The sequence below is a fragment of the Tachypleus tridentatus genome, chromosome 6 (assembly GCF_004210375.1).
Source record: "Tachypleus tridentatus isolate NWPU-2018 chromosome 6, ASM421037v1, whole genome shotgun sequence".
NCBI lineage: Eukaryota > Metazoa > Arthropoda > Merostomata > Xiphosura > Limulidae > Tachypleus > Tachypleus tridentatus.
Genome location: NC_134830.1, coordinates 53,315,803 through 53,340,462, shown reverse-complemented (window position 1 = coordinate 53,340,462; position 24,660 = coordinate 53,315,803). Strand labels below are relative to the sequence as shown.

The 24,660-nt window shown below is 30.1% G+C and overlaps 1 protein-coding gene across 3 annotated transcripts in view; it reads left to right on the top strand.

The window, feature by feature from the left end:
* Positions 1-24,660, top strand: part of LOC143252526 (formin-like protein) — a 99,159-nt gene that overhangs the window by 58,447 nt on the left and 16,052 nt on the right. For all 3 annotated transcript variants that reach the window (XM_076504808.1, XM_076504806.1, XM_076504807.1), the window contains exons 4-21: positions 1,393-1,472; positions 5,590-5,673; positions 7,001-7,217; positions 8,537-8,613; positions 9,709-9,880; positions 10,841-11,101; positions 11,511-11,559; positions 13,479-13,531; positions 15,678-15,819; positions 16,052-16,213; positions 17,230-17,354; positions 17,629-17,727; positions 19,826-20,002; positions 20,774-20,851; positions 21,398-21,484; positions 22,743-22,811; positions 22,973-23,053; positions 23,515-23,644. In XM_076504808.1, coding sequence (XP_076360923.1) covers positions 1,393-1,472; positions 5,590-5,673; positions 7,001-7,217; positions 8,537-8,613; positions 9,709-9,880; positions 10,841-11,101; positions 11,511-11,559; positions 13,479-13,531; positions 15,678-15,819; positions 16,052-16,213; positions 17,230-17,354; positions 17,629-17,727; positions 19,826-20,002; positions 20,774-20,851; positions 21,398-21,484; positions 22,743-22,811; positions 22,973-23,053; positions 23,515-23,644 — 2,143 coding nt within the window. The remainder of the gene's footprint in view (positions 1-1,392; positions 1,473-5,589; positions 5,674-7,000; positions 7,218-8,536; positions 8,614-9,708; positions 9,881-10,840; positions 11,102-11,510; positions 11,560-13,478; positions 13,532-15,677; positions 15,820-16,051; positions 16,214-17,229; positions 17,355-17,628; positions 17,728-19,825; positions 20,003-20,773; positions 20,852-21,397; positions 21,485-22,742; positions 22,812-22,972; positions 23,054-23,514; positions 23,645-24,660) is intronic.

The window sequence follows — 24,660 nt, the reverse complement described above, 5'->3', positions numbered from 1 at the left end:
GAGTTTTGATACCCATGGTGAGCAGAGTACAGATAGCCCATTGTGTAGCTTTGTGCTTGATTCAAAACAACAACTTTTTTCCGAAAATCAAAAGATCAGTTGGTTTTTATCTATAATTATTTAATTTAAATTCAAATGAACTGATTTCTGTAAAATGCAATTGCAGAAATTAACATATAATCTGACTTATGGATTAATTATGTAATAGAAACCTAATCATTATAGAGCACTATAAACATTTTGAATATTATAAATTTTGGTGTGGGGAACTTCTATAAATATTTCGTTTCAACATAGTTGTTGTGTATACATTAATTAGTGTTCACTAATATTGTTTTTTTTTTTTACTTGATGTTATCGATTTCCATGAACTCTTATACTTTTATATAATTTTAAATTTATTGTATCACTACATTGCTGTAATTGTTTCCAAATTGAATGGCCTTTGCTTTATCAGGTTATTTGAGTTTTACTATTGAGTAAAATAAATCCTTGAGCTATTAGAATATTTCTACACAGTATTCTCTCAAGAGTGACAATAGGTTCTAGACGTTAAGTGCAGTAATTCACAGTTTTCATAGGACATAGCTCGGTGTGGCCAGGTGGTTAAGGCACTAGACTCGTAATCTGAGGGTCGTGGGTTCGAATCCCCGTCACACCAAACATGCTCGTCCTCTCAACCGTGGGGGCGTTATTTGTCACGGTCAATCCCACTATTCGTTGCTAAAAGAGTGGCCCAAGAGTTGGCGGTGAGTGGTGATGACTAGCTGCCTTCCCTCAAGTCTTACACTGCAAAATTAGGGGGAGCTCGCTCAGATAGCCCTCGTGTAGCTTTGCGCGAAGTTCAAAACAAACGAAATCAATCATAGGACATACAGTTTTACTGTAGAGTGCCACCTACAGAGTAATAGATGAAGGTTGAATGAAGTAAAAAAATTGGGAAAACTGGGTACTTTCTTTAGTTGTTCAACTAATTATCTTGTTGGGAACTGGAATTTCAAGAAGGAAATGTTGGTTTTAATCTAATACTTCATTTAGTAACATATGTAATTTTTAGCCATATTTTGAGGATGAATATTATTTGTTTTATTACATTTTCTTTATTTTGTATTTATTATTTAGAGTTGGGCACCAAATAACAGTTATTTCTTTAACTTATCTCTTTGAAAAGGAACCCTGGTGGAACAGCAATAAGTTTACAGGCTTAAATTGTACTTACTTATGTGCTTATGTTAAAAAATTGTATAATAATTACTATTTAAAAACTAAATACTCTTTAATAAACTGATATTTATCATAGAAATGAGTAGTTAATTACCCAATTATTTCTTAGTTACAAACACCTTTTATACTTGTTATTTCACTATTAAATTTGTTTTTGTTTTTTTACAGAAGAGAAAATTTCTTGGGGATTCCTCATCGACACAAGTTCTCCGAGATCTTGAAATTTCTTTAAGGACCAATTACATAGAGTAAGTAAAAACATAAACTGTATTAGATCTCTTCATATACTAGATGCATGCCATAGAGACATGAACACATTGCTGTAGGAGTATAGAGTAAGGTATCCATATGACACTAATTTTCTGGAGACAGGTGGGTTAAAGCATATGACTTGTAATCTGAGGGTCTCGTGTTCGAAGTCTGGTTGCACCAAACATTCTCGCCCTTTCAGCCGTTGGAGTGTTATAATGTGACAATCAATCCAACTATTTGTTAATAAAAGAGTAGCCCAAGAGTTGGCAGTGGGTGGTGATGACTAGCTGCCTTCCCTCTCATTTTACACTGTAAAATTAGGGATGGCTAGTGCAGATAGCCCTCGAGTAGCTTTGCGTGAAATTCAAACAAACAAACAGTATCTAAATTTACAGTAGAAAAACATCACCCAGGTATTCTAAATAAGGGAAACCTTTTTGTGTTAAAGACTCAAATATTTTGTATCACTAATCTCTGCAAGAATCATTTTGAACCTACAATCTGTGTTGCAAAAGGAAAGGACCTCACAGGAAGCAACAACAATATTTTAAAACTGTAAATTAAGTGTAATGCTGGTGGACACTTGAAGAAAAAAGCTGTCAATGCTCTTAATTCATTGACTGCTAAGGGAGATTTAGATAGGTTAACTAAATGGCCAGAAGCATATATATATATGAAGTTGAAATATTAGCTCAGGACCTGATTAAATAAATTTATTTGTAGATATAAGAAGCTATAACCTTGGAAACTGTTCTTGTCACAAAGGAATTATCAATCAACATTGTCAGTGAAAATGTTTAAATATTGGATCTAAAGGAAGAAATATAACAGAAATATTTGTTTTATAGGATGGTAGAATGATATAATTAAAGGATAATATTTGTAGTTAGATATAGTTATTGTTGAAAAACTTACTGTTAGACTCAAAACTATTTCAGGTACATTATGTTAAAAATCAGTCTTTCGTGTTTGGTCACAAACTGAATATATCATTGACCGACCCTGTTTTCACCAAACAAAATGATATAACTTCTGTAAACAGTATTATTGACTTTGGTCATGAATTTGGCTTTGAGAAATTCAAGTCAGCAACTGAAAATATGAAGAGACAGTGTCAGGTTTTCACTATGACATTGTATGGCTTTGTCATTCCATACACACACACACACACACACATACAAAAGAGGGACATAACTTGAAAATTGAGTCTATCATTGCAATGTATATAAACAACAATAAAGGTATCTAGTGATTTCATGTGTCATATGTTAAAGACCATACATGAAATGCTTAAAGATTTCAGTATATTACTGCATGGTGAAGATAGTTTTGGCATAGAAACATGAAACAAGAAAGAAGGAAGATATAACACTTTATTTGAACACTTGTACCCAACAGAGACAGATTTACCAAAAAAGAATAGTGTTTTTCAGCAGTGCCGCTTAGAGCTTTAATATAGGCCCTGTATAGGAAGACTGGTGTGTGGACTCCCCCTCCCAATATATTCCACCCTACATTCTTTGAATAAGCTCTGTTGTTGTTTCTTCATCTCCCCTGCCCTCTAGGTTGGCTTGTCCTTCAGTATGAAATAGACTTCCTAGATCTGGGAATTGGTAGATCTTTAGCTGTTACCATTAAACGCTACAGATGACTGCTTCGTTCTAATATTAGCAGGTGGGAAAGGAAGAGACCATCTAATCTAACTGAACTGGTTTTGTAACAAGTTAAGAAATTTATTAATTGTCATAACTGATTAAAGTTTATTAACATTTGAGAAGAAGGCAATGCTAGGCAGAAATATGTTTCATTCTTGTATTATAAAAAGTGTATTAGTTTTGCTTATTTCACTAGTAGGAGTGTATTCATAATGATGGTGTTTATCATAGTAAATTATTTAGAGGATAATGTAGATTTTATTTGGGAATATAAAACTTCTTTTGAGATTTTAGAGCTTTGATAATATGTTAGAATGTATAAGAAACTCACTGACTGTGTCCAGAGTATAAATTCAAAACAAGCCAGAATGGTCAACAAATTGGTCAAGTTTGCTGATGATATTAAAGTTTTTAACATCATTTGCTCTGAGGAGGTTGTTGCTCTATTACAAATGGACTTCAATCATTTAACAAACTGAGTAAATAAATGGGAAACAGAATTTAATGATGCCATATGGAAGGTAACCTTATGAGCTACCTTAATGCAAGTTCTAATCACCAACTTGATGAAAATTAGTCCAGTAGTGTTAGGAAAGAAAAAAAATCTAGTTATTTTTGCCTATCAGTCTTCTAAGCTTTCCAAGCAGTCTTTTGTTGTTGATGGGCAAGCAAATAGGATTTTGGGTTGTATCTACAGGAATATTTAGTATAAGTCAAAGGAGATAATTGTTTTTTTATACTATTCTCTGATTAGTCTTCATCTAGAGTATTGTGTTTGGTCTTTGCTTAAGCTCCTTGCTTTAAGATGAAAACTGAGCTACTGGAAAGGATTGAAAAGAGGACTACTAGGGTAATTTTTGAAATGGAGAGGCTGTTATATGAGGGCAGGTGAAAGTCAATAAATTAATTTTCTCTTTAGAAAGGAAAAGATAGAAGAGATGAGATTGAAGTATTCAAATTATAAATGGAATAGATAAGATGGATGCACCATCCTTTTTTTATATTTAATGGTAAAAATGGAATGACTACAGGGCATAACTTTAGCAGGGTAGAATTCTGCAGGTTAGCCAGTTATATTTTTTAAACAAATTAGTCAGTAATTGGACTAGGTTTCCTTCATACATGATAGACCTCCAAATGTTATGCCATCAAAACTTGACATTATAATAAGTATGCTGAATTAAAATTAAAAAACAGACTAAATTTAATATTTGGAGACATTTAAATTTTTACAGTTCGATTGTGTTTAGTGCTTCGGTCAAATATCTAACTGTTTAGATAATAAAGTGCATGTATGAACATTTGATTTGTTTCTTCTGTGTTCACTTCATATTTGTTACTGGATATCACTTGTTTAATATCATGTAGTATTGATTCACAATTCTGTTTTGGAACCTTCTAAAGAAATGAAATAAATTAGATGCAAATTTAGATTTCTGGTGATATGCTTTAAGCAATCAAACTGACTTGCTTTGTGTGTTTAAACCTCGACAGTTATTTCTTTTGGATTTTAGAACTGTTAATATCAGGACTCATCTATATTCAGGGATGTTTCTGTGTATATGTGGGGAGATTATGGGTGCAAACAATTCTCTATTTGGATCACAAATAAACCTTAATCCCATATTTGTTTACTTCAGGTTAGCAGCATAACCAGTATCCTTAGTATAACCATGAATGTCCAGTGATCCCATTTCTCAGTACAATATGAATGGTCAAGCACCAATAACATATCCTGCTCTATCTCAGGATAAAACATTCATATTTTCATTTATGCTAGGACAACCAAATTGACTTCATAAGATTGTAACTACTTGCACACCTACATATTTGTACTGTGCATATGTGTTTAAACTCAAGGATTAAAATAACTATTAAAATTCTATCATATATTATATAATAGCTGTAAAAAGGGATTTATGTAAGTATAACTGTAATATGCTCATAAACTTTGATAAAGTAAATAGTATCCAGTTTATTTTTTAAAAGTGCATGAATATTTATTTAAATATAACTTGATCATCACTGAGCTCTGTTCATAACAATCGCAAATTGAAATACATGTATATATGTACATTTACATATTTCTAAGGAAGATGCATTATGAATAAAATGAATCTCTTGTGACTACATGACACTAAAGATCTCTTAAAGTCCATAGTTTATTTTAAGCCATTTTGTTGAATGTTTAGAGATTGTTTTATAGCAAATGAGATGTTGAAGTTTTTAAAAAGTTGTAACTGAAAAACAGCAATGTTTAAATATTCAAGTTATTTAATCATTTTAATAATCTAGTTTAAAGTGCTTAGTGCTTTTGTAATCATTGGACTGGCCTTGTTTAAGATCATTGGCTAGATAATTTAAAACATTAATCATTGACATAAAAATGGGTTAGAATCCTTCTTTGTTCCTTCAGAATGTATCGTTTAATAATTCGTAAATTTCATCTTAATTTTAGGTGGGTTCGAGAATTCCTAAATGAAGAAAACAAAGGATTGGACATCCTTGTGGACTATTTAGCATTTAGACTCACAATTCTTAGGTAAGTTGAGCTAAATGATGTATTTTTTTTGGTTGGCTTGATAAAAACGATTGGGCAAACTTGTATTTAAGTTTCAAAGTTATCATGAACTTATATACCAGGAACAATAACAAATAAAAAAATATATCTTATATAATAGTGTTTTGAGTAATTATAATAATATTTGGCCGTCACATGTATCTGAACTATATTACTGTGTTTTGAAAAACATTGAATTATAGTTATGTGTCTCATAAATGTCCTGAGAGATATAACTATATCTTTTGTATTGTTTAATAAAATAATGCATAAACTGCATTTGTCAACATCATTCAGAGAAATTTTATGCAATCAATTTTGCATTTTACAATCAGATTTGATAAAGAGATAGAGATACATCACAGTAAATGAGGAGTCTGGTAGTCTTTTCAGTGAGTCAGTCAAGAGTTCAGTATAATAAAAGATCTAAGTGTGTATCTTAAAAACTGAGTGGTTAGGCTTGAGCCCAGTACTGTTTGGGAAAGTAAAATTATGATGGTTAATAAACTAGTTATTGAAATCAGTAAACAGACTGTTTGTTGGTGTTTTAATATTGATATTAAATTTCACCTTTTATAAAACATTAGCATTAGACTTATTTTACTTTTAAGCACTGTATTCTCTCTTCAGTCCCTTGAGCTTTTATTCAAGAAAGAGAACTGTATAATAATATTTCAATCACACAAAGTGGGTATAGACGTGACTCACATTACATCAAATGAGTTTAAGATACTGTTGCATTGTATTAAACATATAAGCACTATACAGATGTCTTATAATGAAATTAATTATACTTATTAATTGTTGTATAATATATTCCTTTTCATAGATTTTCCTCATACACCATACACTACTCTCACATGTTTAGTATGCATACTTATAGTTTTATAAAAAAATTAACCCTATCTTAAGATTATAAAACTTGGAAGAGTTAAACAATACTCAAGGAACACTAACATTAGTTGAAGAAAACATTTCCCTGAATCTACTGTTTTATCATTATCAACACCTCCATATTTTTGTACTTACTAATGATTCTAGCTTCTAAATAGATGTGTATGTAAGCAAATATAATTGTCAATATTTGTATCATTTCTGGTCACTTTTTATTAACAAGTAAGAACACATAACTATGAGTAAAAGTAATTATATTTTTTAATTAAAAAGTTAATGCACTATATTAATACAACAAATTATAATTTTATTGAATCTGGCCTACATCAGTTAAGCCTATTATCAATATGGGCTATGAAATAAATATTTAATCATAGCACGTCTCAGGTCCAGTTTTTTAAACTCTGATTTACAGGCATGAACAAACATTACAAGTACCCCCTGATTTTAACCATAATCATGAGAATAGAACTGTTTCTAATGGCTACCCTGCATTACATCGATCTGTTACTGAGGTTAATGCCCCAAAGATTAGGAAGGCATCCAGACATATAGCCAAACTGAACATGGGTGAAGCTAAAGATGACATTCATGTGTCCATCATGTGTCTTCGTGCTATCATGAACAACAAGGTAAAATTTACATATGAATGCTTATTGGACTTTATCAATGACAAGTTGATGTAAATATTAGTTGTGTTATGTAAATGCTTTCTAAGATCAGAAAATAATCATTATTGTTTTGACAATATAACAAGACATGACTGTGAATTACCTGCACTACTAAGGTTCTAGCATAACAATAATAAATGATACAGTTTCATGTACAGTAAAGGAATAATGAGGCGACATGAACAAATAAATGCAGATTTTCATGCTAATGTTGTATGATATCCTATGCTAATTAAATTAAAATATCTCAAAATATTTTAGATTCAAACTGTTCTAGATTAGCCTTATAAATATGTTATTGTAGTAAGTAGTTAACTTCATATTGTTTCCAAGATTTCATTTACAACTGTGCATCTTTCTGGAAAAGTGGTGAACCTCAAATGTACTTATATTTATACTTTCTTATATGTGGGGCAGTTATCTCAGGATATACCTAATCTTATTAAAATACTTTATGTAATTATTGAACTTAGAGCAATTTATTGTACTTAATTTAAAGAAGCATTCATGTAACTGGTAAAAATATAAAGTTACAGAAAATTCTATCAGGAAACACAGCTATAGTAATTCATTTGTACACACTGTTGGATTTTTCTTCTTGACAGTAAAGCTGACCAATGCATAAATCAGCAAGGTAATATTGCTTCATGACTGTTTTTTATTTAATGTTCTATATAAGAAAAGTGCAAGCGATAATAAAGACCTGCCTAACTGATATATTAAAGAAAAAAGTACAAGTACAGAAAAGAGGAAATGTTTAAGGTGTTATCAGTATTAATCTTGGGCAAGATAGATACGTTTTCAGTACTTATCATTGTTATAAAGAAACAGATGGTAGATAAATTTATTAATTTTATACAAAGTATTAATATTCCTATTTGATAGATTTGTATAATATGACATAATATGAGCCATATCTTAGTTACAGGTTCAGTGATTTAATTTTGAGACATTTTTCCTTTTTTATGCAAAATTTGTGATTTATGCTTTTTTAAGCAATAGAGAGAGCTATTATAAGCTGCTGTAATACAACTGAATGATTTTTCAAATGGCTCACAGTTATTTAAAAAAAAGAGTGCATTTATATTTATAAGTTCAACTTAAAATGGCTTATTTTAGGCTAATGTTAGCTAGAGATTGTGGATTCCAGGCAAGTTTAGTACATCAAATCTCTGCTTTAGTATAGCTTCAATGACTAGAATAACTTTGTAAATTATAAACTGTAACCTGTTAAACACAGAACCTGCTGACTATGTTATAACCCTGTTTAATGATTTCAGTATGGCTTCAATATGGTAATAGAACACACCGAGGCAATCAACTGCATTGCCCTAAGTTTGAATCATAAAAGTTTAAGGTAAGCATTATTTACATTTATATCTGTTATTTTATACGTTAAAAAGTTACCTGTTGTAAACAACTTGCTAATTAATAAATTTTGTGTTATACATGGAACTGGTATTATCTGATTTCTTTACATAAGAATATGAGATACGACTTACCCACAATGTTTGTCATAAGTTGTCATCAATTGTATTCATCATCTGCTGTTACAAAAAGCCTTTGAGTGATTAAACGAAATTTTAAAGATTGTACAGTATTTGGTAAATCCATCTATATATTATGAAAGCCAGGTTCCATTTTCCTGCATAGGCCAGGTAGGGATAAATAGTAGAGCATCAGACTTAAAATAAGGTTTGATATATTTTATTGTTTGGGAGCTGGATGTCAAAAGAAAGTTCTTGAAATTAGTAAAACAAAAGGAGTTCTATAAAGTGTTTCAAAAACAACTCATAATATTGACATTTAAATATGATACCTAAACTAGAGAAGACAAAACTGTTTTTAATAAAATGATACATTTCAATAAAAACTGCATGTTTCTTATGTGTGATAGTAACGGTTACAGTACTGACAGTAAGAGATCTACTGGAGACAGCATTTTAAAATCTTGTACAAAATTACAAAGTAGTCATGATAAAAATTTACAATAAAGATGAGTTTTAAAATCATATGAAGTTCTTTAATTTGTATCAATTTAATTTACTTCTTATATATTTTTCTTTATTAAACAAAAGTTTTTTGTAAAATTATAATTTTTATCTTTTAAATGAAGAGTACCCAGTGCACATGAACTAACTTGAGTAAAAATTAATAAACAATAATAATAACTTAGTCTTAGATTCATCAGTTGTTTTAAATGATAACCAAATTTGGTAATATAGTTATGTGTGTGCATGTATTTGTTTTTAGGAAAATGTTAGTTGAAGTACTTGCAAGTGTAAACATTACTAGCTACAGATTCAATAATTATTATAATTTCTTTTAAATAAATCACTCTAACAATTCCATGTTAGAATGCAACTTCTGATATTTGTTGTATTTTAGAGCAGAAAATAATTTTGAACAAGTTGTTAGCTAGTATATTGTGACTGTTCATATATTCACCTAGAACAAAAGCCTTGGTGTTAGAGCTTCTGGCTGCAATCTGCCTGGTGAAAGGAGGACATGAAATTATTCTGAATGCCTTTGATAAATTTAAGGAAGTGTGTTCAGAAAGGAAAAGATTTGAAACACTTATGGAATACTTCATGAACTATGAAGATTTTAACATTGATTTCATGGTGAGCTGCAATTTTGGGATCAGTTTGTTGATTGATAGAAATAAAAGTACATTTAAACATTAATATAATTTGGAAACATATATACTTATTAATTATAACTCATTTATTATCAGTTGCTTGCTTATTGTGAAGCAATACACAAAGATATCTGTGTCTTGCCCACCATGAATGTTGAAACGTGGTTTTTAGCAGTGTGAGCCAGCTGATATGATATTGAGCTAATGGAGGGCATTATAAGTTCTTAATGCATTATTTCATTACTCAATATAGGTATACATAAATCACAATCAGTACACTGTCACATTTTCAACATTTCATAAACTATAGAAATTTAGTCGGTACAAAATCATCATACCTAATTTAATCGCTTTACTGTGAAGTGTTGCACCTGACCATAACATATTAGGATAAGTATTCGGTTAATCATCTTTTGATTATCTTTTAATATTCGTAAATATAACAATTTTACCAGTGAGATATTTCTGTGAGAAACTATGCACAATGTTCTGCAAGACAAAATATGGCTTTTTGACTTTTAAGTATAAAAATTGTCCGTAAATTTCATGATTGTTTTAAAAATGACTAGTGAAATGTTCACATAAGAAAGACTTTAACAAAATACAGCACAGTTCTTATCTGTAATAACGTTATGTGTTATAAGCTTTTAGAGATAGGTATTAGGTCATTACATATGAGCTTTCTTCACCTTTAAATGTTTCATTGTACCAAGAGACTTAGTGGTTCTAGATGACACACATACAAATATTAGTAATAAGCTTGAATTTATTCACTGGGGAGAGGGATATAGTATTTTAATTGGTGAGTTGTCTTGCATGGCAGCCTTGTAGTTAGAGCATCAATTCCATTAGATCCTTCAATCTAATCCTGATTAGGGCATTTTCTTCCATGTCAGATTTTTACACCACTAGATAACAAAGAAGTAAAAATGTCTTTCTGCAGGTTGCCTGTATGCAGTTCATTAACATTGTGGTCCATTCTGTCGAAGACATGAACTTCAGAGTGCACTTACAGTACGAATTTACACAACTTGGATTGGATAATTACCTTGAGAAGATTCGGCAGTGTGAGAGTGAAGAGCTTCAAGTACAGATTTCTGCGTATCTCGACAACGTGTTTGATGTTTCTGCTCTCATGGAAGATTCAGAAACTAAAATTGCAGCATTGGAACAGGTTACTGAACTTGAAGAGCTGTTGTCAAGAGTAAGTGTTTTGGAAAAGTTTGTTTTAAAAAATAAAATGAATCTTATCACCAAAAGTAAGTTGTCAGAATTTAATTTTTGAGGATAAAAACAGCAAAATTGCTAGTGATATAATCTCTGGCAGTAAATGTATTAATTTTAATACTTATTTTGTTTCTTAATTTCTTGGCTTAGGTATGCACTTTCAGATTTTTGCTAAGATAAAAAATTGCTCACTCATACTTCTTCACAGTGTGTTCTTTTATAAATTAATGTAATATGTCTTTTGATTCAAAATTCTGATTCCTAGTCTTTGTAATAACATTCATAACATTTTTAAAGAGTTGGAATTTTGTAATGCTTCTTGAAAGCTACTGTGAAATAGATATGTAACTTTATAACTAGTTTAGTTGTTTTATTTATGTTTTTAGGCACACGAAGAATATTTAGAAATGGAGAATGAATTGAATGCAAGACTGGGTAAGCAAGTATAGGTTGTTTATAGGTTAATATTTTAAACAAAAAAAATATATATAGGGTTATTATAAGACTTATTTAGCCTCTTCTGATGTCAATAATTTCAAAAGTAATCAATAGAGAACTATGCTGTTTGGTAGAAGTACTAATGGGGAAGACTGTTTCAATACCAAAAATAATTATCACCAGAGGGTGCTCATTACAAAATTTTCCATCCAATATGTTAACCATATTCAATGTGACCACCAGTCATGTCAAGCATTGAGAGAATGTGATAAACAGCTGAATAACGTCGTCCTGTTTTCAACAGTCATACTTGATTTTGAGTTGTATATTTCAGGTTTGTGAAAGCAGCAGACACAGCACATTAAATCAAAGACTTGAGGTGATGAAGTACCAACAAGGGTGAGATATGAACACTGTACTGGCCATATGCATGAGAAATGTCTGCTGCTCTACTGATTACTAGATCCCTTGATTATACATGCAGTATGAGGTGGAGACCCATCTTGCAAAAACACTGTTTTCTTTACAACTCTTTTTTCTTTGAAGTATAGGAATAATAACATGTGCTAAGTTCCATCAAACACCAGTCTTCTATATTTAGATTTGATTATAAGTTTTATTGTAGTAAGGCTCTCTATGTTTCTTGCTTCCATGTTATCTTAGTGTTTGATCAACACTGCTATTATGGGTGTTGTAATGCTTTACAGAAACACTGTGAAGTATATGTACCTTAAGAAGTAATCTCTAATGGCAAGCTAAATTCTTTCACATTTGGTGCTGTTTTTTGTACAGTCATAGTGTATAATTAGTGGCTCCTGGTGAGAATTATTTTTGACAGTGAAATTACGTTTTTCATAATTTTATTGCTTTATCTACCAATGGTGGCATTTTATTTTATAATAGAAATGGTAGAAGAGGGCACTTAATATGAAAACACCACCCAGTCTTACAGCTAATCTCATTTCCTTGCTGAAACTAAAGTGAACTGAATACTGTAACCAAATGAAGTTGCTTTAGAACAGAACTTTTGAAACAAAAAAAAATGTACATGTTTATTTCACACTTTGCATACACACATTTTAATTTCATTTGTATAATGATTATATTAAAATTGCAACTGTGTTGCCACATTCAAAAGAGTTAACTGAAGAGTACCTGACATTGATGGAAGGTGGGAGAAAAAAAGAAAATCTTAAATAATTCTATCATAGTTATTACTAATAGTGCATGTGTTTACTAACTGAATAAATTGGGGGACACGTGTTCCTTCTGTTCTATGTATTAGACACGTATACATTTAACTACTTTTGTATCAAATTGGACTTTAAGGGTTACCACATATGAGTATGTAACAACTTAAAGTCAGATAATTTCTTGGTTTAATAACAGTGAGAAATAGATTTTATGGAAGAACTTGGAATATTTACCTGGTAAATTACTTGTTTACTTGTGAAATATTCTGTTTATATTCTTCTGAATTGTGCTGAATATAGTGAACCAAACACTGCACATCTTACACTTTTACTAATAGGTGTTGTAATGTGATGATCGTTCCCACTGTCAGTAAAATAGTAGCCCAAGTGTTTGCCACACAGTAGTGTTGACTAACTACCTTCCATCTTGTCTGTCACTTCAAAACTGAGAGCTACCACAAACATCCCTTTAGTAGCTTTCTGTGATAATTCAGCAAACACTATCATGAACATAAATAACATTTGTATACATTTTAAATTCTTGTATATTTTACTTTATGTTGATCTATAGGATATTTTTATTCTAACAAACAAAATAAGCAATACGAAAATTGTTGTAACTGTTGTGTTTTTTTCAGTAAAGTTTTGTGTTCAGCTTATAACAATATCATATTTCATTGCAGTGTTGCATTTTTAATAATTGAATTTATTTTATTCTTGCAGTAGAACTTGAAACACAATTAGAATATATTACCAAAGAGAAAAATGAACTGCAGGTAAAAATTTGATTTTTTACAGCATTGTAAATGGTTTGAGCTTTTTACATTGTTTGTAAGGATATGGGCTTTTACCCTTTTTATAAGAAACATTTTTCTTTCGAAAAATAGAATAAGTTACTTTAGTGCTCAACCCAAGTTTGTGGTTGTATAGACATTTGTCATCATGTTAATATTTTTAGTAATTATTTTATGACATATTACTTTTAACTGTTATAGTTAGTATTAAGGATCAAACTTGAATTTACCTTAAAGTTAATTGGGAACATTCCATTGGGCAAGTTTGACTTACAATTTATAGGTTGTTGTTTCAACTCTCCCACAAAACATGCTCGCCCCTTTTTTACCCATGGGAGCATTATAATGTGATGGTCTATCTTACTGTTATTTGGTAAAAGAGTAGCCTTAGAGTTGGTGGTAGATGGTGATAACTGGTTGCCTTCCCTCTAATGTTTGACTGTTAAATTAGGGACAGCTAGCACAGATTTTGTAGCTTTGCACAAACTTCCAACCAAACCAATCCATTGGGTTGGTCCTGAAATGGGCTTTAATTAAATGCTAATACTATTTATTCATCTAAAGTTGAAATTTTTCAAATTATTTAACAGTTATCATTAGAGTAGATCATAAACACTGTTTAATATCTTAGTATGATCAATGTTGACTTCATATGGGTGTGGACCAGTCACTAAGTGATTTTTAAGTGACCAAAGTGTTACTGCAGTTGATAATCTAGAATATAAACCAAGTTAAGTATGTATGCTTTGGAATTTGTGAAACATTTGAAATCAAATAAATAATAAAAAATGCAATATTTCATATTTACACAATATATTTGATATTGAAGCACTACTTATAGAGAAATTCGAGCAATTTAACTCAAGAACAGTATTTAAATCCTCTGAGAAATATCAAGTTAGCAGAAAATGATATGAGATGAATAATCCTTTGCTAAAACTGCTGACTTCTATTTAGATCCAGTTCACTAAGTAATGAAAGATACTGCTTCTGAATTATTTATTAATTTTAAGCTTGGTTTTCTCAGTTTTCATCCATTCCTATAAAGTCTTTGTTTTGAAGTGAATACCAGATGAATAATTATTTTTTTGACATCTTTTAAGATCTGAAAGTTTGAATTTTTTTAAATCAAAATATTTTATTTGAAATTACAAATCATTCAGCCAAGGTAAATGCACTTGTTAATTAAGATGGTTAAAATTATATTTAGACCAAAACATCAAAAATTAACAGCTATGTTTTTATCATGCAGATGCCCTATAAACTTTTATTGCTTATTAAATGATAATATATAAAGTGTAGGTATGTAAATGGTTTTTCATTGGTAAGGGATTAATTTGGGCTTAGAAATGACACAGACACTATTAAGATATGAAATTTGCTGAAATGTTGAGAAAACATAAGATATGTTGCATTATATGAACTCTAATTTAAAAAGTTATGTTCTTTGTTTGTTTGTTTTTTAATTTTGCGCAAAGCTACTCGAGGACTATCTGCGCTAGCTGCCCCTAATTTAGCAATGTAAGACTAGAGAGAAGGCAGCTAGTCATCACCACCCACTGCCAACTGTTGGGCTACTCTTTTACCAACGAATAGTGGGATTGACCATCACATTATAACGCCCCCATGGCTGAAAGGGCGAGCATGTTTGGTGTGACTGGAGCTCGAGCCCACGACCCTCGAATTACAAGTCAAATGCCTTAACACACTTGGCCATGCAGGGCCTGTTATGTTCCTTAAAGCATGTTACTGCAGAGTAGTAGAAACAAAAACATACTTGTAAGACTTAATCACTTTCAATTAAGATAAAAGTAATAATCAAAATAAAAGAATCTTAAAGCACATGGTATGAAATATCACTGAAAAATAACTAATTTTAACTCATTTGGAGCACACTGAGATGTGTTTTGTGTTATTTCCTGATAATTTTAGTGAATTTATCAGTCATCATCTAGTTATAGAATCATAATGTTTAGGATAGCAAGATATTTAATTAATGAAATCAATAAGCAAAGGTAAATATTTAATCAATCCTAAAATTATAGGAGTTTATAAGTTCAGATTCTTAAGGGTGAGTTCTGCTGATAATGAGAGTAGCAAATTGTAATAATCAAAGATTTATTTTCAGAAATTGCATCAGCAAGCAGATGAAGAGCTTAATACCTTGCGTCTAACAGTATTAGAAAAGGATAAAGTGTCTAGTCAACAGCAGAACATGTTGGAATCTAAAATAGAAGAACTTGGAATTCATCAGAAACCTTTACCCAGAGGTCGTATGTTTTCACTGTGCATTTTTTTAATGCTTCAGGATATTTTTAGAATTCAGTAGAGATGAGAATCAAAATATCTTTACACTTATATATTAATATATGAAACAATGGTAACAAAATGTTCATAATAATTCTTTATGAGTGCTAAGAAAATTGTATGTCATGGTCTATTCATAGCATTAGCCTCTTATTATTAGTATAATCTAACCTGTATGCATTAATTAATCACTAGAGTCTAGCATTTCTGGTTCAAGAAAGGAAAATATAACTGCTCCAATTCCACCACCTCCTCCTCCTCCGCCTCCACCTCTGGTTCCCCCACCCCCTCCTGGTAACAGAAGTCAATCATTTGCAATTCCACCACCACCAGGACAGATGAATTCTCCTGCTGATGGTAAGATAAAGTTTTGTTTTTGAATTTCAATATTCTAACACTTTGAACTATGATGAGACAGGAAGCATAACATGTGGCGTATTTCTTTTTTGTTTTAATGTAAAATGAAGCTAGATTTCAGTTAAAGAGTAGTGAGAAATCTTAATGAGTCCTATAAAAGCAGTTCACACATACTATTTTTTGAAATGTCTAATGACTATTATTAATACCCAAAATGTCAAAAATAATATTACGTTTTAATATAGCTTCGTACTGATTAGGTGCAGATCAAAATTCAGAATAATGTATTATTTGTTGCTTTTTATCAATTATTTGGTGAAGTATAGTATAGAAAAATTGTGTGTTTGTACTTAAAACTGGGAATGAAATATAATTAACTGAAAAAGTTATCATGGATGTTTTAGGAAATGTGTAAAAGATGCTAATCACTGGAAAAGAAAAAGAGGTAACACAGCATAAAATTTACATGCTTAAATGATTTTGAAAATTTTTATTAATAAAGGTTTTACTTAGGACTTTAGAAAATAATCGGGGATATATTAAAAACTGAAACTTTCTTTGTTTAAGAAGTTCTTCTTAGTACTCACAGTTCATTCATTCTTATTGTGAGGTTATTACTTCGATATTTTTCAAGTCTGATGCTAGTGACTAACCATAAATGAAACTTTATCAAAATGCACATCTCTTGTTCTGTTAATAATTTTAGGCTTTATAATACTAAAATTTATGGCTCAATCCCTACAATTAGCATAACATTGCGAATTTTAGCACGTAAAATAATCAAAAAGTAACTAATTATAAAAGCTTATTTCACTCCACTTTTGTTATTCATAAAGTTAATTAATAATTTATTATTTGAATTTTATGGGGTGAGAGGCAATTGCAATATGTTTAGGGAAATTTAAGGAAAGGGCCCACATTCGAGTTAAACAAGACAAATGAAGCTGTTAACAAAACTTTTTTCTTAATTATTAAAGTATCTAACACACCTGCATATTTTTTTTTCTCTATCATAGTCATGACAATCAAGAGAAAATACCAGCCAAAGTACAAACTACCTACCCTTAACTGGATAGCACTGAAGCCTAACCAAGTGAAAGGGACAATATTTACTGAGCTGGATGAAGACAAGTTGTACAAGGTGAGTCTTGTGGTTATAAGCAGATAAAAGTATTAGATAAAAATGAATACAGTTCACGTGACAAATCAAGTATTGTATAATTTGGAAATTGCTAATAGAGTAATGAAATCTACTCTGCACTAGCATTTTTTATAGATAACTAATAAACTTGAATGAACCTTGTGATAAGTATTTATCATTGTTTTACAAATAAGGGTTATTTCTATGGATGAGTAATAGGTATACATGTTTTCAAGAACCTAGACTGATGATACCTGTTTAATGTTTTGTACAGCTTATTGACTTCTCTGATTTTGAGGAACATTTCAAACTGGGTCAGCAGGGAGGCTTTTCTGATCGTACAGAGGACATAAACTGTAGTAAACGTTTCAAGGTAGGTTTAAGTATGGAAGGAAAGATCATTTCAGGAATTTAGTGATAAAAGGCAAACTGCAACATGAAACACTGGAGGAAAATTAACGTATTATTTAATATAGTATTAGTGAAATATCACATGAGAAGTTAGTGTGGTTGCATTTAAAGCCAGAAAGAACAGAGTTTATTTTATTTTTTATTCCTGATTGGCATGAGTAGAAGAGAAGGTGAGAGTTAACAAGAATATGGAAAATTTCAAAACAATTGTATTTTTCTTTTTATAACAATGTTTGTTTGTTGTTAAGGTCAATGCTACACAATAGATTATCTATACTGCACTTACCATAGGTGTCAAATACCAGTTTGTAACATTATAATTCTTCAGAGATATAATTGAGCCATTAAGGGGCATTATAACAGTATCAATAAAATGTTGAGTGAATTTTCAATTAACTGTTGTTTCACGTTATAACAATATCAGTAACAGCTTGGGAAAAATACATGAAAGTAGATGAGTTTTAGTACAGATGAGACTAAGGTTTTTTTTTACTTTTTTAGGGTAAAGAATCAATAGAGATTCAATGGAAAAAAGGAGTTTAAGTAAAATTTTAATACAGCTGATTTCCGAGTTGATAAAGTTTTAGTAAAGGCTTGGTAACTAAAGGATCTGAAATGAATTTTAAAACAGATGAAACAGAATGTCATAAGAAAAAAAAAGATATTAGCTATTAATTATCAAGCTAAGAACTGCTTAAGAACCAGGTTTAATCCAGATTACTGGATACGGTACTTTTTTGCTTTAACAAAGTATTTAATGCTCAATAGTAGAAACATCAAATTTTCTGTGGTACTAATGTACACAAGAACAAATTGAATGAAAACTTATATTCACAAGAATACAATAAGTCTTAAGTATGGTGTTTCAGTGATAAAATTTCACTGATGTGCTTCATCTTGGACTACAATTCATAAGTTCAAAGAGCTGAATAATGAAACAATTCATTGATTGATTGATTTATAAAAATAGTTTATTAACACCAAAAGGATCAATATTTAACTGCAATTAGCACATAAAACGTATAAATCAATTAATCAAAATAAATAATAAACAAAAAGATTGTTCAAAATGGGACATTGGTAAGTAATTGGTTGATTTCAAAATAGCTGAAACAAAACTTTACTGTTCTTTTGTGTTATAAGAAATGGTAGGAGTACACAAGAATAAGAAGACAAATAACATAATAGTTTTACTTCCTGGTTGTTCAAGTATTAGATGGTGATGAGAATAGAAGGAACTGGAGAAGAATTTTAAGACAGATGAAATTAATGTTTTACTTCAGGGTTATTATATTTATAAATATAGAAACAAAGTTTTAATTCCTTGATGCTGCAGTATTGATAAATTTTCAGCTGAAGGGGTGATACAGTGTCTTTTAGGGCTAAGAGAAAAGAGATTTCAATTTTTATTTAAAATATTGATAGAAGATAAAAATAAATTGAAAATAGCACAAGAATTTTAAGAAAACAACTGATATTTTTATTTTATGTTTTTTGTTTTCCTCACTTTCTTTGGCTCCCAACTAACTTAACAATAATTTCTTTAGTTTGCTTCTCCACTCACTTAGTTTGGTGCTGCATCAAAATTTCCTGTTATTATAATGTTACAGTTTTTAAGACCATGATCAAGATTGTCTGGCAAAACAGTTTAATAAATTGAAAATAGCACAAGAACTTTAAGAAAACAACCGATATTTTTGTTATGGTTTTTTGTTTTCCTCACTTTCTTTGGCTCCCAACTAACTTAACAATAATTTCTTTAGTTTGCTTCTCCACTCACTTAGTTTGGTTCTGCATCAAAATTTCCTGTTATTATAATGTTACAGTTTTTAAGACCATAATCAAGATTGTCTGGCAAAACAGTTGAATATATTTTACTTTTGTTATAGCTTTTCAACTATTTTTATATTTTCAAATTTCACCCATTTCACAATATTAGAATTATTTTTTGATTGGGTTTTTGAAATTACTAATGTAGAAACTTCTTGATTTTGTAATTGTTGTAGGTGCACTCGTTTATTTCTGTCCATTTTTATGTCTTATAAAAACTTTTTGTACAGGTTCCAGAAAAAATAAGCATGCTGGAACACAACCGCTTACGAAACGTGGCCATCTCTCACCGTAAGTTGGAGCTCTCATGTGAGGTAGTGGTTCGAGCAATCAATGCTCTAGACTTAAAGACATTAACTCAAGAGTATGTAGAAATACTGCTGCGAATGGTGCCAAATGAAAAAGAAGTAAGAATTTTCTTGTTTAATATTTGATACTTGTCTTAATTTATTAAAATTACAACACCTAAGATAAGTTACTGGTCGTGATTACATTAATTTTTATAACTTGGGCACAAAAAATGCTACAAATAACAAAAATATAAAGTGTGTGTTAGAGCTTGTATTCAATAAATGACATAATTTCAGTTAGTACTTGAAAATTTTCTGATAATTTTACCTTAATTAACTATAATTATCTTTATTCTATTAAACAGTTAATTTAATATTGCATTTTAATGTGCACAGTCTGAAACTCTTCAAAGTAAATTACTTGGTCACTCCCTAGTAAAAATAGTATGAATGGGCTAAAGGTATTTTTAATAACATTTTTTTGAAGAGTTTGAAAACTGTTTTTAACTGTGTTGTCACGTAAGTAGCTTAAATATTTCAGTTACAGTTCCTCAGTTTCATTTTTACACAAATAATTTAAAGTATTTCAAGGTAGTTCTAAACAGAAACTTGTAAGATTATTTTTGCTGTTATGTATTGTTCTTCTAAATATTTATAATTTATCAAAAATGAATCAAATGCATTGCAGATGGTTATGTCAAAACAGATATTTTGTTTTGCTATAGCTGGTATGAAATCATTTATTTGAATAAAGGTGCAGTACTTTGATAATTTTGGAGAAATATTATTATTCTCATAAAGTAAATAGACTTGCTTCTCAGTTTGCTTCCATTGTCAGGATATGCTGGCATCAGAACGAATGTTTGAATTTTAAACGTGTGTTTTCAGGTAAAAGCTTACAGAGAATATGAGAAACAGAAAAAGCCAGTGGATGACCTAACTGATGAAGACAAGTTTCTTTTGTCGGTAATTAAATTCACTTTTTCTAAAGTGTACAGTGATTAATATTTTTACACAGGTCTTTAATTATAAACCACATTTCTCTGTGGTGAGTCTAATGATTTAACTCACATTACTTTAACAACTTTTTAGATATTTGTCTTTTATGTAGTGGTGGAATATTTTTATATTGTTCTTTATTGATAAACCACATTTTCCTATGGGTGGGATCCAGTGGCTTCATTCACATCACATTAACAACTTTTAGATATTTGTCTTTTATGTGGTGGTGGAATATTTTTTATAGTTCTTTATTGATAAACCACAGTTTCCTATGGGGGGAATACAGTGGCTTCATTCACATCACATTAACAACTTTTTAAGTACTTGTTTTATGTGTGGTGGTGGAATATATTTTTATGTTCAGAAAGCTTTATAGTTATTTTTGTGTATATCAGTTTACATATTCACATAATTCCAGAATTGTAGATCTAGATTATTGTTAGAACATTAAATCTCTGCAAAAGCCTATGATCAAGTAAAAAACAGTGTATACTATGGTTATTTATGTAGCTAAGCAAAGTTGAAAGATTGTCCCAGAAACTTAACATCATGAGTTATATTGCAAGCTTTGATGAAAACATCCAGCTTATCATGCCGGTAAGTAAAAGATGTTTTGGGTAAACTACAATCTTGTAATACTTATTTTAAAATGCAATATTAAAGGAAAACACATGTTTTAGTTCATTATATATCAGAAACTATTGATTGCAGAAGAAACAATATTTCATCAAAGGTACAGTAAGAATCATGAGTTTTGTTCTTCAAAGTTAGGTAATGGAACATCTCCTTTCAAAATCATATTATATTACACTTCAACATCAGTATGAGATGGTCTCTTGAGTAAAATGCTCCTTTGTATGTGGAATTCTTCAAGAATCAGTGAAAAAACCATCTGTAGCAAATCGTAATGGAGTATTTTATTTTAAAGATTAAGAAATTGAAACTTGATATGCTGATAGAAAATGATAGATAGCATGTTGAACATGTTTGTAACAGTTTCTGAAACACACTGTACCCTGTTTTTTTTTTTTTAAATGTGATTTTTAGTACCTCTTGTATATAAAATTCACTTACATTAGAACAAGAACATTTTAAAATATACTTTTATTTGAGGACTTTTCTTTTTAATCAATCTATATTTATTGTTATTTATCTATTAATTATAAATGTTAAGTAACAACTTTTTCTCTTTTATGTAAAATCATTCTGTATAAGTGCAGTAAATCACAGAATTAGTAGTATATGTGACACTTTATAGTTAGTTTGTAAAACAATGTGAGTGGATAGAATTTGTGTGTGTGCTAAACATATTAAGAATGGTGTGTGTTTTGATAAATTTATCGTCACTGTTCAGAGAAAATGCATAATGTTGAAGTATTGAATCATGTTTCAAACTACGTAATATTAAGTATTTTAATTTTTAGCTTAATTCATAAACTAACGTAAAATGAATAGAAGAAGCTTCTAGCAAAATAAATATTTACTGATTTCACTTGCATTATGAGGCAAATGCTAGATCCAAAATGGCAAATTGAATGCCATAAGTCGTGAATTTACCTTCTTAGCTAAAAGGGAAACTTACTTTTTAATATCATATCAATTGAACTGATCAATATAAATATTTTTTCTAGTCCTCAGACTGAAATAATTCAGAATCCTATATATGTATAACAAAAATGACTTAAATGTTTCTTTTTTAGTCAAGTATAATGTCCACAAATATTGTCTTATTAGAACCTCCTGCCTTCCTTACTGCTTGTATTAAATATATTTCTTGTAAAAACAAAATGATTCAACCAGAAAGGTGATGATATACAAAAATAATTTATAATGTTTCTTCTCTTTGTCTTTCCAGCAAGTCCACTCCATCATTACAGCTTCAAGATCAATTAAAAATTCCAATAAAATAAGAAAATTGCTCGAGGTAAGGTTTTTTTAAACTCCAAATTTTAAAGACGTTTACTAAGATCAAATAGTAATCCAGTGAATTAATTTTTAATCGTGAATGTTTTTACATATGGTATTTTTTTCTTACACTACGCATACACACACACATATATATACATAAATACTTATTTGTTACAGATTATTTTAGCCTTTGGGAACTACATGAATGGAGAAAGGAGAGGACCGGCATATGGATTTAAACTTCAAAGTTTGGATTCAGTATGTTTTAGTTTCTGAAATATTTTAGTGTGAACAGTTATGTGCAACAAATTAAAATGATCAATCCAAGAATTATTTGCAAAAGAAAATATATTAGAATGATTAATTAGATGGTCTCAAGTATTGGTCAGTATATTGTTGCATTTTGAAAGTCTAAATATCAGAAATTCATAATATTTGTCAATTATAGTATAATTTGATTTACACTACCTTTATATCTGGTATAATTTGATTTACACTACCTTTATATCTGTTTATTGTTTGTATATATTGAAGTTGACTTTTTTTTTTAATTATACAAAAAATGTGTAGAATATGGTTTCACCAAATGTAAGTTAATGTTAAAGTAACACACTGAGCTCTTTGTATGCAACACAATGACTTGACTTATCTTGGCATCTACATCTTAATTTATTTAAACCACAAATATGTACTGGGTGTTAAGAAGTTTATATTTTCAGTTAGGAGATACAAGATCAGCAAATCGAAAGATCTCCCTGCTACATTACATAGTGGACATTGTCCAGTATCACTTTCCTGATGCTGCCAACTTAGAATCAGAATTACGATTTGTAGAGAAGGCTGCAGGAGGTGAATTTTCTTCATTTCATTCTTTTCATTGAATTTCATGACAGAAATTATTTATTTCTAGTTATTCTAGCAAACACAAATAATTTAAGTTGTGAGAAGATCAGTGTTGTAATATTACAATATACAGATTTACTATCAAAAGAATAGTAAAACAGGTATTTATTGAACTTTTAGTTGTGGTAGTAGAATAATTTCTCTATGCCTAAATTAAGTAAACACACTTAAAGTGGTGAATGAAACTATAACTGTCAGTTGTGAATCCTGGTTACCAGCTACATTCTAATCAAGTAGTAGAGTGAACAACTATTGTTGTTATATCGGATTATGGTACAAAATTCTCACAGCTTTGACTTCACCAAATAATCTTAAACATGTTTAGTTCGTAATGTACCTCTTCTTGCCCAATTTTATAGATATATTTCAGAGTTGATAGTGGGCTATGGCAAATAATGTAATGTCTATAACTAATAGTTTTGCCAGTTTAATAAACCATTAACTGGATCAACATATATGCAATATTTTCTCTGAATATTACAATGAAAAAGAGTTAGTAAGATAGAACACTTGACATATTTAAAAAGTAAAAGTAGACAGTCACTTAATAATTTACATTTGAGTGGAAAAGTTTTGTGCTCTTAATTTTTTTATTTATTTATTGGCCAAGAGGGAATTATAAAGTCAAGTCAATCCCTCTTTTCCTTTAGTGTCCCTTAGTCCTACTATTCTAGCTGTTAAATGTGAAAAAAAGACAATTTATCACTGTCAATTTCATTAACAATCTGAAACATCTCCATCAGAATCACTCTAATTCATCCTTTTTTGAGAGAAAATTTCATATGACGACCCTTCATCTTGAGCACTAACCATTCTAGTAACCCTTCTCTGAACCCTTTTCAACAATTTAATGCCCTTCCTAGGGTAAGGATCCCAATGTTGCTTTATATCTTCAATTGGGTCAGTTTCTCATCTTAATTATAAGGAGATTTATGGAGAACCATTTTAAAATGCAAATTAAA